Raw genomic sequence first — 15,961 nt, 5'->3', positions numbered from 1 at the left:
TGATTCTATGAGGAAAAAACAAGTTAACTGATGCGACAAATGCAAGATACTGCAGTTTGTTAATGCCCCGGTTTCTGTGAGTTCAGATGAGCAGGAAATTGCATGATGTCTGATTTTTTAGGTGGTTCAGGTATTTGAAATAATAAAAATATGGAGTGAATCAAATCGAACAGCAAATACTGTTCACTAACTATTTGAAATTTCGAATATTTTCAGGTTGCTATCGACTTCCTTTGTGCCTTTGTCATCACCTGACATGAAGCATAGTACTTTCTTTCCCACATCACACTTATTTCCATAGCCTCTGTACAGTTGGATGCTGTACTTCATGGGAGCCAGAGAAAATGTGCTTATCTCTAATGATAAGCTTGAAGAAAGTTCGTTCTGATTACTCGCAAAGCTGCTTCGAGTTCGTCCGGTCTCCCCTTTGCATTTGCTTATGGTTTTGTTGTAGGCGCCAACACACACTCGGGTGTTCATATGTTATTGGAGGCGGTGAAATGCGGAATCACACTAGCTTTGGAGGCTATGGCTCCCAACTGTTCTGTATATTGATTGCAAAGACTAAAAATTAAAAATAAAAGCTCTAGTCTTTATCTGGACACCACACATTCTTTCTAGGTTAATAGACAGTTTTGTGTATTAATCTGTCGTCTTTTATAAAGGATACAGCACGAGCACCATTTGTCTTGTCCAGCTGCCATGGTGGCTTAGTGGTTATGGCACTCGGCTACTGACTCGAAAGATGCGGGTTCGATCTCCCCCCCCCCCCCCCCCCCGCAGCGGTCTAATTTCGACGGAGGCGAAATTCTGGAAGCCCATGTACTGTGCAATGTCAATGCACGTTAAAGAACCACAGGTGGTCGAAATTTCCCGAGCCCTTCACTATGGTGTCCCTCATAGCCTGAGTCACTTGGGGGCATTAAACGCCCATAAACCATTTTTGTTCACTTGGCCGATCCTTGTTGTAGCACTGTTCATAGGGAGACGTGGTGACAAGCAGCCCAGTTCCGAAAGCCGTTGCTTGGCATGAAGTGGAATTTTGTGTTCATACGTAGTGTTCATCTGCAGATGACCATGATGCACTTAAGTTCCTGACAACCAGCCTGCACCCGGAGGGCCAGCAGCCGGCAGCTACACAGACTATTGCAGACTCTGAGAAGGAGCGGTTCTCACGCGAGTACGAGCAGTACAAGGACAAGTTGGAGCGCCAGAAGGAGGAGTACCGTAAGCAACACCCCGAGGAGGCTGCCAAGCACGACATGGAGCACGGTGGTGCTGAGCAGCCCTACGACACGCCACAGCAGCGCGAGCTGCGCCAGATCTTCGAGGGCCAGGCGCACATGTTTGAAGGCCTCAAGGCAATGCACCGCAAGTTGGATGAGATGCTGGGCCGCCAAGAGCGTACCCTGTCCTTAGTCTCTGCCGTGCAACAGCAGCAGGGGGCAGCAGGCAAGTGTCTCCAGCTTGTCATTTTCCAAAAGAAGGCGTTGGCAAAGTCGAATCAGATATTAAGGCAAAAGCCTTACTTGTCACTCACTGGCAGCATGTAGTTGTAATTTCCTCTGCTTCCAGTATAAATGCAACTACCATATTTACATGACTAAACGCAGCTGAATAAAACGTGAAAGAGTTTGAAATATGACTAAAATGAAAAAAAAAAAATTGTTCAAGCCAGCTATGCAGAGGGCTCAGAAAGAAAGCATAATGAAAATGGCATGCAAAGATATGGAAGAAATGGATGCGTCAATATTATTTGAGGGGAAACACCTCAGACATGTGCTTGACACCATCAAGTGCTGCATATTGTGCTGCTCAGTCCTAGGCTCGTTCACCGTTTTTTTCATCTTTGCCAGTGAGTGATACGTGGGCCCAAAGTCATCGAAAGGGTGGCTTCTCTTAGCAGCCACCCTTTCGATGGTTGCTGTAGCTGTCTTGAAGAGCAACAGAAAAGCGTTTTATTCCTACTTTGTTCCGAATATAACACTAAATGGGCTATGAAGGGGGACACTGTGCTTATATCATTCTTCCTCATTTTCTGTCCAATCATTATGACACTGTACATCCATGCTCAGTTCTTGATGCTGGTTTCAAATCATTGGTTTATCCGTAAATTGGCTTCCGTAAAAATGTATCCGTAAAATTGGTTTATCCATAAATTAGCTAGCTCCTAAGATAATTAATTTTAGTTAATCATTGATTAGTACCTCAGTGCAAAAAAATGGCTCGCTAAAAATTATTTGTAATGCATGCATACACAGTTTAATTAATAAAGAGTGCAATAAACAATGCCAATTTTATATTTTACCCTTATTAGTAGTTTTACAGTAATTAAACATTAACTGAAAAAAGGGGAAAAAAGAAACATCCAAGGTGGGAATACCATGCATAGATAAACTTTGCTTAAAATTCTGAACTGTGATTAAAAATTTTGCATTGATTTCAGCTTTCCTTAACAAACTAAATGACATCTCCAGCTGTCCTATATTCCAAGATGGAGGCATGCTTATACAGCCAGGTGCCTAAAATTTCAATGACATTAAATCATCTGCTCCTGTACAAATGCAGCCCAGACAATCATCTAAGTCTGGTATTATGGTCAAAATGCCTATTTCCTGAAGGACAAAATTGATACAGTTCAAAAATAATAGCTACAGATTCCAAAAGTCTCGTTTTTAGAAAATTGATAAAGTGTCATTTTTAGAAAATTGATTTTTGGGTCATTTTTTGTTCTGGTTGCAAAGACCATTATCGCCCTTTAAGCAGATGATTTGAGGAAGAAAACATATTATATCCATGCTAATATGGTAATTTCTAACTAATCAATGCCACTGTAAAAAATGGCATTCCTCTATGCTTTTCTTGGTTTCAGTGATAGTGGGCAAGCCCTACATCTCCGTTCTCTTTTCTGTTCAGTAGCTTATCATTTGTACAGGTGCTCCAGCTTTTCCTGTGTGTTTGCACTAAGCTGCTTTCGAAGTGTCACCAACTGGCCCAACTTTCTACGCTTATATACAGTCGCCGACTGATTTTTCGGACTCGAAGGGACCCAAAAAATGGTCCGAATAATCGAACAGTCCGAAAAATCCGTGAAGTACAACAAATCACTTCATTGAGACGAAATCAGCTTAAAAATGTCACTGATTTTACCTTGCGGAAAATTGCTCTTGCTGGCAATGATTTACGCCTGTATTTGCGCCAAAGTTGTGCTTCCACTGTACACTCTAGACAGCAAGGTCACGGCATTTAGCTGAATACTTCCCACGCTTCTTTGACGGACCCGGCGGCATTGATGGGGCCATGTTGTCCACAACCCGACTGTGCACCACACTGCTCGTCAAACACACGCAAAGACAAGGCAGTTTTCGTTCAAAGTGATGGAACCGCCGGATGCAATCACAAAACAGCGAATGGATGCAACTTAGTGAAGACGGAGCGCCACTCGGTCGATGCGGTTGGAGAAACCCAAGTGATGAAACGCCGAATGGCGAACTTTACCCGCCGTGGGGGCTTAGTGGTTAGGGCGCTCGGCTACTGATCCGGAGTGCCCGGGTTCGAAACCGCGGCGGCAGCGTTTCGATGGAGGCGAAACTCAAAGGCGCCCGTGTGCTGTGTGACATGTCAGTGCACGTTAAAGATCCCCAGGTGGTCGAAATTATTACTGAGCACTACAGCACCTCTTCCTTCCTTTCTTCTTTCACTCCCTCCTTTATCTCTTCCCTTATGGCGCCTGGTTCAGGGAGATGTGAGACAGATGCTACACCGTTTCCTTTCCCCAAAAACCAATTTACCAATTTTCAGCTTATGAGACAAGCGATAACTGCCCGCGACAAAGTTGGCGACAAAAGCAAGTTGATGGCAATGACAATCCAACTGCCACCTCGAAGTGGCAGAGATAGCAGGGACCTCTACTGGCAAAAATAAGGTACCGAAAGTATGTCAAGCCAATCCAACTGCAGAGTAAATCCACCTCAATCCAAGATGGTGCCTTTTGTGTTGGCGAAAAGCCGATACGATCATGATAAGATGGCCGATTTTGGCCCGCAAGCGACTGAAATTAGTCCGAAAAATTGAACTTCCGGAATTTTAAAGTCTGAAATATCCGTCGTGAATATGTATGCGCTTTTATGGGGTGACTGATGGTGCCTCATCGAAGTCCGAAATATCCTACAAGCAAGTCCGAATCATTGGAGTCTGAATTACCCGTCGGCTACTGTAGTAGCATTTTGCAGTAAAGCATTTGAAAAGTGCATCAGATAGTAGGCTGTTCAGGCAGGGCAGAATCGCAAGTGTGTGGTGTCTCTTCACAGTGAGTGTCTTGTGAGATAGAGCCATGACATGTCGTTTTCTGCTTCTCTCTATTTACAGCTGGTGCAGTGCAACCTCAGCAACCTGGTGGACCACCAGTGCATGCACCAAGTGTGATGCAGCGGCACGAAGTGGACTCCCTGCTCAACAGTCAGCGTGAGCTGCTGCTTTCTGTGCAGCAAATCAAGTAAGTGATTAACTGCACTTGGCTTGCATTCCAGTTATGGCTACAGAACAGTTCGAGGTTACTGTTCTCCATGAGCATGTAGCGGGGGTACTGTTGCATGGCAGCGTTGAAGCGCAAGGGACAAGCCTTGAAGAATGCTAAAGCAAACTTGTTATCAGAGGAAACTTATGCCCCAACCCCTAAAGAAATGAGCAGATTTGTGAGGAGCAACAGTGGTAAGCATGGACAACAGGAATCCTGCTGCTTGGATTCTGCTTGTGGTCATGGGGTGTCAATGTGCATTCTAGCTGGCTTGGTGGTAATTGTATCATTTCTGTTAAAGGCTGCATGTGAGGCAGAGATCTGATATTATTGGCATGCAGTTAAATACTACGCTGCTATGAACATGTCCTGCATGAAAAGGATCGTGATGGCTGTTTTATAACAGCAACATAAAAAAAATTGGGCATGCAGTAATGTGTAATTGCAACTGTTCCGAATTCTGTGTTCACTTGAGGTGGTACTACAGGATTAGGCCAGCTCGTGAGACATAATGCAGGCATTGTGTACATACATACACCCCATTCTGCCTTTTGAACAGCAGGAGATTGTTCCGATAACATCTCATTCTTTCTGCCTCAGGTGCTGAGCGTGCATGGTGAGTTAGCAGTGCTGAAGCGTCGTGCATATTCGTGGCTTCAGGTGGAGTCCGACAAGTGGGATGTGTCCGTGGTCGTACCAACTGTCGCATGCAGTTATCATAGTCTGTTAGCTCCCAGTGGAACATACTGCGCGAGGAAAGTTATGTGCACATGAAGCAATTTTGGCTGACATTTTTTTTTTTTTTAATTATTGGCTGCCAAGTTAGGAAGCGCAACTTTTACACAAAGGCTACCCTTTCACAGTTGTATGTGGCACTTCTTTCTTCTATTTTTCTTTAGGGGTGTGCGAATATTGAAATTTTCGAATACGAATGCGAAGAAAAAATGGCTTCGAATATCGAATATCTGTTCAGTACAAAAAAAATTTCAAAAAACGATGAGCAAGCAAACGTTGTTGCCCTTATTATTTTTTTTTTTTTTCAAAATAGTGTATGGTCTTTGCAACTACAATAAACAAAACTAGACTGCCTCAGTACCATATAAAAAAACATGATGTGCACAGAAATGTGTACTACTTGATTAGACAGCATAACAGTACCCAAACTATAATGAGGTCATGCAGAACAAAATCCATAAAACGACAAGACTGGCAACAAAAAAATAACATGACTATTAAACCTCATTCATTTGGAGTTCAAAGGACCGGAAGAAATGCCCGGTTCATCCGAAGGCCTCTGTTAATAAAGTTGCCCCCCCCCCCCCCCCCCAAAAAAAAAACAATGCTGCTGAAAGTGCTGAAGACTCAGTAAGGCCTTATGAGGCGGCTCCATAACGCTAACGTCTGTAAGCCCGTAACGAGCCACCTGCTTTGGAGTGCTGAAAGAACAACACAAATGCAAGCAAGGGGCCAGGGAATGCGTCGGAGCGGCGAGGCGGTTTATAAAAAGGAAAAAGAAATAAGCCGCGCGGAGCTGGGATTGGACTATCGGCGAATGCACGGGCCGACGTTTGAAGTTGCCGTGGGGCAGCGGTGAAGCTCAGAAACTGAAACTACGCAGCCAGGATATTTTTTTGCCCTAGCGACAGAGGCCTTCCAATTGTTGCCATGCCTGCCGTTACGCCCGCTAAAGAGGTGTGCAGGTTACAATGCACCATGCAATAGGCGAGATTTTAACGGGATCGCTTGCCCTATTGTGACTACGCGACGCGCCCCTTCAGGAGGCTCCCGCGGCATTCCGCAAGACGACTTTCCCGCATAGTGTAGTTTACAAAACGGGATGGCAGAAGTCACGCTTAGAGAGTTATGAAGGCGACAGGACTCATTCTTCGGATGTGGGCATTAAATATGTAACGTATTACCGAAAAATTTAAAAAAGCGCAATTTCGCGTTGCGATTGCTCGAAGCGGGCCGTCGGCCATCTTGTTCGCAGCACGGGTGATATGTGGGAAAGCCCACTTAGGGAAAATCTCACGAGGTGAAGCCTTGCGGCGTCGGGGTGCGGTCGGCCCGCGTGATAAACGGCGGAGAAGGAAGGGGATAGGACCTCTGTATTGTTGTCCTGCAATTTTTGACTCGATTATCGGCTAATTTGCCCAGATAATGTGGTTTTGCCACGGTCAAATTTATGAAAGCATGCGCAGTATACGATCGCTGGCGAGTATTCGGGAATTTTCGAATATTCGGAAATTCACGAATATCAATTTTCGAATAAGAACCGAATATCAAACATATTTGATTTGTATTCGAAATTTCGAATGTTCGCACGCCCCTAATTTTTTTGCTTCTTGGCACTGCCAGTGTTGCAGGTTACAGGGACATATATGCCCGTACAACATGTCATTTGTTCAAGAAATCTACACAGTGCATATTTCCTTTTCTCAGAGATCTGTTAATAACAGTGCCCTTCACATCCCTTGAGCCACTTTGTTTTGGGATTCTGTAAGCAGTGTGGAAGGAACCATGATAAATAAAGAGCTGGCTAATGACGAAACCTTTTTCAATCTCCCTGTGACAGGACCCTGGCTGCGGAGGTGCAGCAGAAGACTGGCACCCTGCTCAGCGTGCAGCAACAGGGTGGAGCTGGAGGCGCCGGGGCTGCGGCCTCCCTCTCGACGGAGCACGTGCAGCTGCTGCACCAGGTGCAGGAGAAGCTGGCTTCCTTCCGGGCCGACAACCTGGCCCAGCAGGTGAGGCTCTTGCAGTGACAGTTCTTTAGTGGTACTATAAGCTGCTATGCACTCTGCTAAGCCACTTCTGTGCTATCTTGTCCCTGTCATCCGTAATGCATGTCACTTTTTACTGCCTGCCTGATCTAGAAAAAAGTAATGTAATTGAGAACATTAATGGCAATATTATCTAAATCACTTCTTTGAGCATACTCGTTGCACTAGTCCCCTGAAATACACTCACATCATTAGTTGAAAATGTCGTGTGCAATATTAATGACACCCGCAACATGAAGATATAAAGGTCTGCTTGGTACCATACCTCAGCAAAATCAGAGGGCCCACTCAGGCTCATTCACAAAAGTTTGGTCAATCTATGGGCTCACTGAGATTCCCACAGTCCACGGCTCACTCGAACTCACGAACTCAGACTCATTTAGGCTGACAGCTCATGTGGACTCGCTCTGACTCTTGACTCATCCTGGGTAAGCCATTTGTTATAACTCACGACTCACTTGGTCTTACAACTCGTTTGGACATGGTACTCATCTGGACTCACTCTCTCATTTCGACTCGTGACACATTTGGGCTCACTCGCACATCTCAACTCACAAATACCTCCTTTTTCGGGATTCCTAGTGAAGAAGTGCTTTTGCAATACAAACTAAGAGTGCATTGGAGCTTTGCCACACGTATTGAATTGGGTCAGCTTTCTGCAAAATTGTCCATTGGAAATGGGGGGGAGCTGACCTACATGCGGTATCGACATATCTGTGGTGTGTGAGGCCTATATGTGGATCCTCTCACTGCTGCTTTTAATTGCTTATAAGCGGTGACTCCATGGCACCTGCTAGGCGTACACACCGCGTTCCCTGCACTCAGCACCACCCCACGTCAGGCGTCTGAAAGGGGTGCCTATCTCCACGCGTCTAGTCCTAGTTCCCCTTCATGCTCGTGCCGTCATGCCTAGTTAGCGAATTTCAAGCGGAGAAGAGTAGCTGTGGCAGCTGCAGTCAATTCAGACTCATTCTGCTGAAGTCCACGTGTCCTCTGCTAGGAGCCACTGCATATGCTCAGGTCACCTGGAGAACACCACAAGGTGGCAGGCGCCAGCTAGCTGTTTGCAGGTCTGCCCCATCGCGACCAGACAGCGTGTGCACACTCGATCGCACTATGCCAAGTCTCTCCATGTTACTGTGCATGTGCACCGCGAGTAGTGCGGCTGCGGGCACTTGGCAGATACAGATCTGGATGCCACGCTTCCGCCTGCTCAGGTCTGCGGCCGGGACCACATGCAGACCGGCTCCAGCATACGCTCGGGAAGGCAGGCACGCGGCACGGAGTCGGGGCTTTGGTTGCACACGCGCCACGGTGCCATACCGAAGGAAGTACGCTGAACTGAAACCACCCACAGCAAGAGTTCCAGAAAAGTTACTTGCGCTAGACATATACTTCAAGATTTCAAATACGAAAAATTTGGATTGAGTCTAATATCGAATGCTTCACTATTTCACCGAATAATTCGCAATTATCAAATATTTGTGGATGTCTAAACCTATGGGCTCACTCATACTCACTCACACAGGCCCGGGCTCACTTGAATTCATGAACTGAAACTCGTTTAGGCTCACAGCTTATTTGCACTCGCCCCCAACTCTTTTCTCATCTAGGGTCCAACTCTCTACTCATCTGTGGTCAGCCATTAGTTATGATATACGACTCCCTTTGACTCTCAACCTATCTGGGTTCACTCACTCATTTTGACTCTAGACTCCTTTGGACTCTCTCATTCCGATTCGAGACACTCACTGAAGCTCACAAGTGGCACGCCCATGAGCTGACGAAGACACTCAACAAGGGACCTGCACATTCCTGCGCAGCAACATGGTGGAACTGTCAAAAGCTTCAGACACATTCCCTCGCAGTTCATTACTGCACCTGTATAAACTAACAGAGGGGAAGGGACAAGCTGTCCTCCTTGATTCTGCAGAATCCTCTTATTCAGTTGCCCTCAGAAGTTGGCAAGCCTCGCCTTCATGCGTTCTTGGTTGTGGCGGTAAATCTTTCCTCTCTTGCATTGTCACCAAATAAGGAGAGGAAAAAAAATAAGTGCACACCATTGTCACACCATGATCTGGGCCCGAGTCAGAACACATTCACGACAGAGATCATGACCTGAATGCGAGTCCAGACTCACTTATACCTATGGCAGCCACATCAAATTTTTTGATGATATTGTGTTTGTGGACATCAGTGGAAATGATAGAATTATAGGAATATGATAGTTTTATAGTGTGCATTCTCTTGCAATGTAGAATCTCGTAACGAGCGAAGTTGTGCTGATGACTTGACATGCTTGCTCCCCTATCTGCTCAACGAAGTTTTGCGTCAAGCGCTGCGGCTCTGGCAGCAATGCACCTACTGGGCTCTGCGGCATGAGTCGCGATACTGGTGCTTGCCGAAAGCAGTATTACCATATACAAATATAATGCGAGCTTTTTTCTTCAATACCGTATTTACACGATTGTAAGTCGACTCGAATGTAAGTCGACCCCCCCAAATCGCATGTCCGAAAAAAAAAAAAAAAGTTGATGCGAATGTAAGTCGACACCCCCAATCGCATGTCCGGTGGAGCGCTTCAAGAACGAAAATTTATTGCATAGATGGGCTATTCATCCTCACTTGAGTCATCTTCAGTGGTACTGCTGTCGTCGTCGTCGCCGCTGCGATCCCACAGCACATTGTCCTCCATGGAAAGCCTGCACTTCCTAAATGGCCGCACCACTACATCGCGTGGAACGGCCGCCCAAGCGGAAATCACCCACCCGCACACAGCCGCCAGGGAGGCTCTTCACGCGCCCCGTTGGCGTAAGTTCCCGCCCTTCTGCCGCCAGCCACTCATTGTACTCACGCCGGAGCAAGTCCTTGAATGGCTTGTTAATGCCAACGTCTAGCGGCTGCAGCTGCCCCGTCAGACCGCCGGGAATCACCAGCATATCTGTATCTTCTTTTCGGAGCTCTGCCTTCACTTTTCACTGTTTTTTGATATACCTACAGTGAGCTCATCCTCCTAGGCTTGTTAGGAAAAGCTAACTTCTTTCTGGCCCGTGGCCATCAAGGAGAATCTCACACACGCACCTGCAACAAAGGGTTGCTTCAGAGGAAGGTTGTGCAGGTGCATTGATTAGGATTCCACCAGAGAGTACTATATGCCAGCAGCAGCAGTCCATAGGATGATAGAGGTCTTAAGATGGCGCATTGCATAACATGCCTGACACCGTTATTCTCATGCAGATCTTGTGCATCCTCTGCTGTTTCCTTGAAAGGTTGCTCATTCGTTTTTTCCATCCGTATGCAGAAGCTGCCCTTGACGGGATGTGCCACCACCTGCCTGAGCCCCACCTACTTCCTGCTCTTCTCAACACTGCAGCTGGCCGTGCTGTTGGGGTACCTCATGTACAGGTAGGCTGAATTACTCGTGAAAAATAAACATTACAAATTACAGCAGTCGCAGTGGAAGTATGGTTGCAGAAAACATTGGCCTTCCCTGCCCCCAATCTACGGCCGAAAAATAAATATTCAGGGTGAGGGCATCTTATCGGGAGGCCAAGCTCTGGCACCAAGTACACTAGGGTGTGCATGGGGAGCACTGGTGTGGATGATGCTGTAAACCGGTCCTCCATCTGGGAATATGTGGAAGGGAGTCAGAAGAGGATGGAGCTTTAGTTATAGATTGGCATGATTGGTAGCCTATTTAATGGGTAAGGTGGGGTGTGAGGAGGAATTGGGTTCCAGCCACTTCATATGGCACTCATATGGTTAGTTACCTTGCGAGATGAGAGAAGCATTTAGGGTAGGGGGCTACACAAAGGATATTGGAGAACTTAGGTGCTCTGACCGCTGAATTGTAGGGCCTGGGAAAGGCACTGCACTAGCAAATTAATGGAGCCTCATTGCACTTACTGTCAAAAGGGATTAGGTCACTTCTAAATCTCTTTTCATTCTAATTGGCAACTGTCTTAACTCCCGTTTTTAATATAGCTGTAAACATTTTGAATGAGGCCGATTTCGAGTCATATTTTTACACTTTACCTTGTGATTTGCCCACGAAAGACAGTTACATATATTTTTAGCTTAAGAAAAAATATAATAGGTTTAACTAAGACAGGAAGAAAATAAAGTGGGCCAGGAAACCACTGCAAATTAATGATATCCTAGTCAGGATTGAGAAGAAATGGGTGTAGGCAGGTGAGGTAAGCAATGGTTGTTACCAGAGGTACCAGAAAAGGCAAGCGTAGCAAGGGGTGGCAGAAAGTGAGGTGGATGAGATTAGGAAGTTTTTGGAGATAGGGTGGCCGCAGCTGGCACTGGACAGTGCTAATTGGAGAGATGGGAGGGGCCTTTGTCCTGATGATGACAATCTACAAGGTCAATATTTCCAGAGGCTACTGCATAATTTGTTGCATTCCTAAATTAATACCATGCATCAGTAGTAATGTGCCATATTACTGATTAGGCCACACAGCTGTAATTGCAGCTTGCTGCAATTTCATGCACTGCTGTAATTGTGACCATGTCTGTGCTTTGTCACTGTATTGGCCTGCCAGCATATAGTTTTGTCTGGCTCAAACACCACTAGGGTGCGAGGTTCGAGAAGCACAGCATGTCTTGTTTAACTATAGAGCACTGTCTGACAGACTGGTCTCAGAGCTTGGTTCATGTAATGCTAGTGAAATAAAATTCTGTTCAGTTGTTGTATGTCCTGTCCACCCCAAGATCAGGTACAAAGCAGGTGTTGCCTTGCTGGTACTCGCACTTTTTGCAGGAGCAGTAAGGAGGCAGCAGCCAAAAAGTTCTACTGAGGTGTGGGCTGTTGATGGCGTGGCTCTGTGCTTGCGTGTGGCAACCGAGTCGCGGGAACTTCAGTGGGTGTGGCGTGTGCCAACTTGCGCTAGGCAGACAGCCGGCTCTCCAGCGTGACTCTCACCATCCATGCATCTCATCAGCGTGTCTCGTGGCGGCAGCGGCAGCAGCAGCAGCATCACAACAGTCTCTCTCTCTCTCTCATCGGACATTCCAGCAGCCCTGCCCCACCATGCCCCTATGGCTGAGCGGGTGCTGCACATTGCTCACACTGGTCTTGGATTCATTGGGAGCGGTTTTTGGAGCATTGAAAGGAAGCATTGTGGAACACTTGCCATGGCAGAGGCAGCACTGACGTCATATTTCAGTGTGCATGCACCTTTCATGTCTCAGTGTCAGAGTTGCGCCCATTTTCATCACGATTTGCACCCGCCGCCATTAAGTGGGTGTGCTGTGTTATTACCAAGTTGCTTAAATGACACATTTTTATTGCATGGCATGAACTGCAGATACCTCCCGCAGATAATTGCATTGCTTTATTCAAGCAACATATTAAATTTTCTAATATTTGAAGTGCAGCCTCATTCTAAAGGTTTTATTGTTTAAAAAAAAAGGGCCATTTGCACGCAGAATACCCACTGACAATGACAGTCATTGTCAAAAGCAGAAGTACAATTGCTGTTACTTCACTTGCTTTATATATTCAGTTCATACTGTGCACTGCTATTTTTGTGCTTGCATTGTTAGGCATAGCTATCTCTGTGTTTATCTAATTAATGATGTGGCACATTGTTCCTTACTTGCGTGTGCACCACACTCTTACCTTTCACCCACGAAGGACATAGCTTCAAGAGCATGCAGGGTGTCGACAAAGCCTGGCAGTGCATTCTCTAGCCTTGGCTGTGCATCGTGCAGGTTGGATATTACCGTGTTGTCCCCCAAATTCGATTACGGTGGCCTGTTTGTCAAGTCTGGCAACTTGCATGCATCTTCATTTTTGGCTGAATGCATACTGTTCTTCTGTGGGAGGGTGCTTGTGCAATTTTTCTCTGGCATTACATGACATAAATGGAGACTGTATGTAAATACTGAGGTTGTCTTGTGGCTGCATTTTTTTCTACCCTGTTTATAGGAGGTGTAAAATAATTTGTTTAGGCGCTGAATGGAATTAAAATTTGTTTCTTCTGGAATGGATATTGCCTTATCTTTCAGTTTATTTCCTAGCTCGCTCATGTGTAGTTTGGTGTATACAATTTCAAGCAACAAGTGCAGTTCTTGTTATCAAACCTGTTAAAGCATGGTGTGCACCACTGTTGCAGCCAGAGAAGTGCTTCCTGGTACAGTGAAACCTTGTTGTACTTCACGGGACCGCATAGAAATTATGTACAGTCATCTGCACATCTGTCTAGAGCGCTCTGACTGTGTACCAGGAAGTATACTTGTGTCATTTAAGAGTGGCCTAGGGCTCGAAACAAGACCTTATCGCGCATGCACATTCCGTTGATTATTTGTGGTGCCTCATGTCTTTAAAAGCTGCATCCGGCCCGCCAAGCAGATTCAGTTGTCATAAACGCACAACAGAGCGCATCACTTGAACACACTAGGCAGGTCTGTGGATGACTGTACAGAGCGGCAGTAAGCCCTAACCTAAAACTGCTTAAATAATGTATTTCCTCGTGTAATGAGCCCTTGTTTTTCTTTTTCAGAAAAGTAGACATGAATTTGGGGGGAGGGAGCATGCGCGGGCAACAGTTTTGGTAGATTTTTTTTTCTAGGAGTCGAAATTTTGTACGTCTCCATTCAGTCGCCTTTGCGCTCTCATTCATCTGTCATCAACAAAAGCGTACGATTGACAAGTTGCGTCCCTGCATCACTCTTGTCTGCATGTGGCTAGCGTTTAGCATCTCTTGCTTCGAAAAGTGTTTACTGTGTAATGGCTTGATCCGACTATTTTGCGATAGTCAGCAGAGCTGACCAATTGCACAAAGATAAAGCGAACATGCTGAACACTGGCCCTGATGGTCAGGCATGCGTTTTTTTATCGGAGGTGAAAGAAAAGTAAATTCTCATTGAAAGACTTAAAGGAGAGGGTTCATTATGTGAGCGGGTTCATTAGGCGAGTAAATATGGGATACCACTGCTGCACCCATGAAAGCACTGTGTAATACAGTGGTCTAGCAGTAAGCCTGCAGAATTAAGGTCATGGATGCTTAGGCAGCTAGACCGTTGACTTTTCCAGATGCCATTTTTTGTTTCCATCGAAAACATGCTTTTCTACCCAAATATTTCTTTCAGAATACTGTAGGCCACTGCTTGGCTCAAGCAGGAAGCAAAAGAAAATATGTTCAGGTCTAAAACAAAATTTGTTCGCTTCTCGGCGTGAATTACCTGTGGGGATTTTTTAAAAAGTACTGATGGGCAGATTTCGTGCAAAGTGTCATAATTGATGAAATTGCAAACGTGAGAAGGCCAGGACTTGTTGAGCAAACATCCAATGGATTGTGGAATCAATTTCCGTATTGAAAAGCGCGTTACACTTCAACTTGTGGGGAAAAAAAAAATGTTACTGGCGACAAAATCTATCTGCATAAAAGTGATGGATGACATGCTGCCGCGCTATTTCTCAAAATATTATGTACTGCATTCGTGATCTGGCTCAAAAGACATCTTATCTGCTGCATTAGGGATGCTAAACATACTTGAAACAAAAATCTCTGCTAAGTGTGCATACACACAGAAAAAAAGCTGATAGTTTCCCTTTATAAAGTGCCTTAAAGGATTAATCAGTACAAGTTAAAAACATGAGGGGCACTTATGCTCGTGTCTTAAAGGTGTACTGAAGAGGGTTCTGTAAAATTATTTCGCTTTTGTTTTTTCGGTTTCCATGAACAAAAAGTTTGTCGCAGGCAACACATGCGCAAATTGAGCCCACGGAAATAAGTACACCCAAAGGCTCTTTGCTTTCGTGAGGCTGCTGCTGCAGGGTGATGCACCCCACCACCTGCTGATGCGGAAGCGCACTCTTCGGTTCTTTCGTTGTGGTGCGTCGGTGATCGCGGTTCCCCCTTATCGAAGGTCCCGTGCCTGCCCCACACGCCAGGTTTCCAATCCCGCGACATCCATGGATCTAAACTTTTTCGTGTGATCTGTGGGACATCATCGCGCTTTGTTGCGAGTGTTGCTTGGTTCACGAGCAAACCACACATTTTCGGAGATCGCTCCACGTATTGCTACGTATTATTCCGCCGATGCAAGAGCGGCTGAAAGGCACTCCTCGCGTTGGTTGTTTTGTAGCGAAAGCTCCACTACGCCATGTTTCGCCAAGGTCATCGACTGCCGTCGCATGACCTTCAACCGAAGGAGCGCTGCAGGTATGGCCGGACGTCATACCACGTGATGCGCCGTCGCTGCGCTGAACCCCGCATCGCCAGCTGTGGTCACATAACCCGCCGCAGTGGCTACTGCAGTGGTTAGGGCGCTCGGCTACTCATCCGGAGTTCCCGGGCTCGAACCTGACCGCGGCGGCTGCGTTTTTATGGAGGCAAAACGCTAAGGCGCCCGTGTGCTGTGCGATGTCAGTGCACGGTAAAGATCAGTGCATGGTAAAGATCGCCAGGTGGTCGAAATTAGTCCGGAGCCCTCCACTACGGCACCTCTTTCTTCCTTTCTTCTTTCACTCCCTCCTTTATCCCTTCCCTTACAGCGCAGTTCAGGTGTCCGCCGATATATGAGACAGATACTGCACCATTTCCTACCCCAAAAACCAATTAGCTGTGGTCACATCACTAACCGCGTGACTCGCCGTTTGCCTAATAAAGAGACGAAGCAGCTGCTCACATTGCTTCACCGTGGAGGA

The 15,961-nt window shown here is 46.2% G+C and overlaps 2 protein-coding genes across 2 annotated transcripts in view; one reads left to right on the top strand and one right to left on the bottom strand.

Annotated features, from left to right (window-relative positions):
• The window catches only part of ergic53 (lectin, mannose binding protein ergic53), a 30,977-nt gene extending 17,678 nt beyond the window's left edge, over nt 1–13,299 (top strand). Inside the window, exons 8-12 of the mRNA XM_077668511.1 lie at nt 1,072–1,452; nt 4,369–4,495; nt 7,092–7,263; nt 10,601–10,704; nt 12,068–13,299. Of these exons, the coding sequence (XP_077524637.1) occupies nt 1,072–1,452; nt 4,369–4,495; nt 7,092–7,263; nt 10,601–10,704; nt 12,068–12,104 (821 nt within the window). The 3' untranslated portion in view covers nt 12,105–13,299. The remainder of the gene's footprint in view (nt 1–1,071; nt 1,453–4,368; nt 4,496–7,091; nt 7,264–10,600; nt 10,705–12,067) is intronic.
• LOC144136287 (solute carrier family 22 member 6-like) overlaps nt 1–15,961 on the bottom strand; it is a 44,691-nt gene that overhangs the window by 3,316 nt on the left and 25,414 nt on the right. The gene's annotated exons all lie outside the window — the stretch shown is intronic.

This window comes from Amblyomma americanum, chromosome 6 (genome assembly GCF_052857255.1).
Source record: "Amblyomma americanum isolate KBUSLIRL-KWMA chromosome 6, ASM5285725v1, whole genome shotgun sequence".
NCBI lineage: Eukaryota > Metazoa > Arthropoda > Arachnida > Ixodida > Ixodidae > Amblyomma > Amblyomma americanum.
This window is presented reverse-complemented; position numbering and strand designations above follow the sequence as displayed.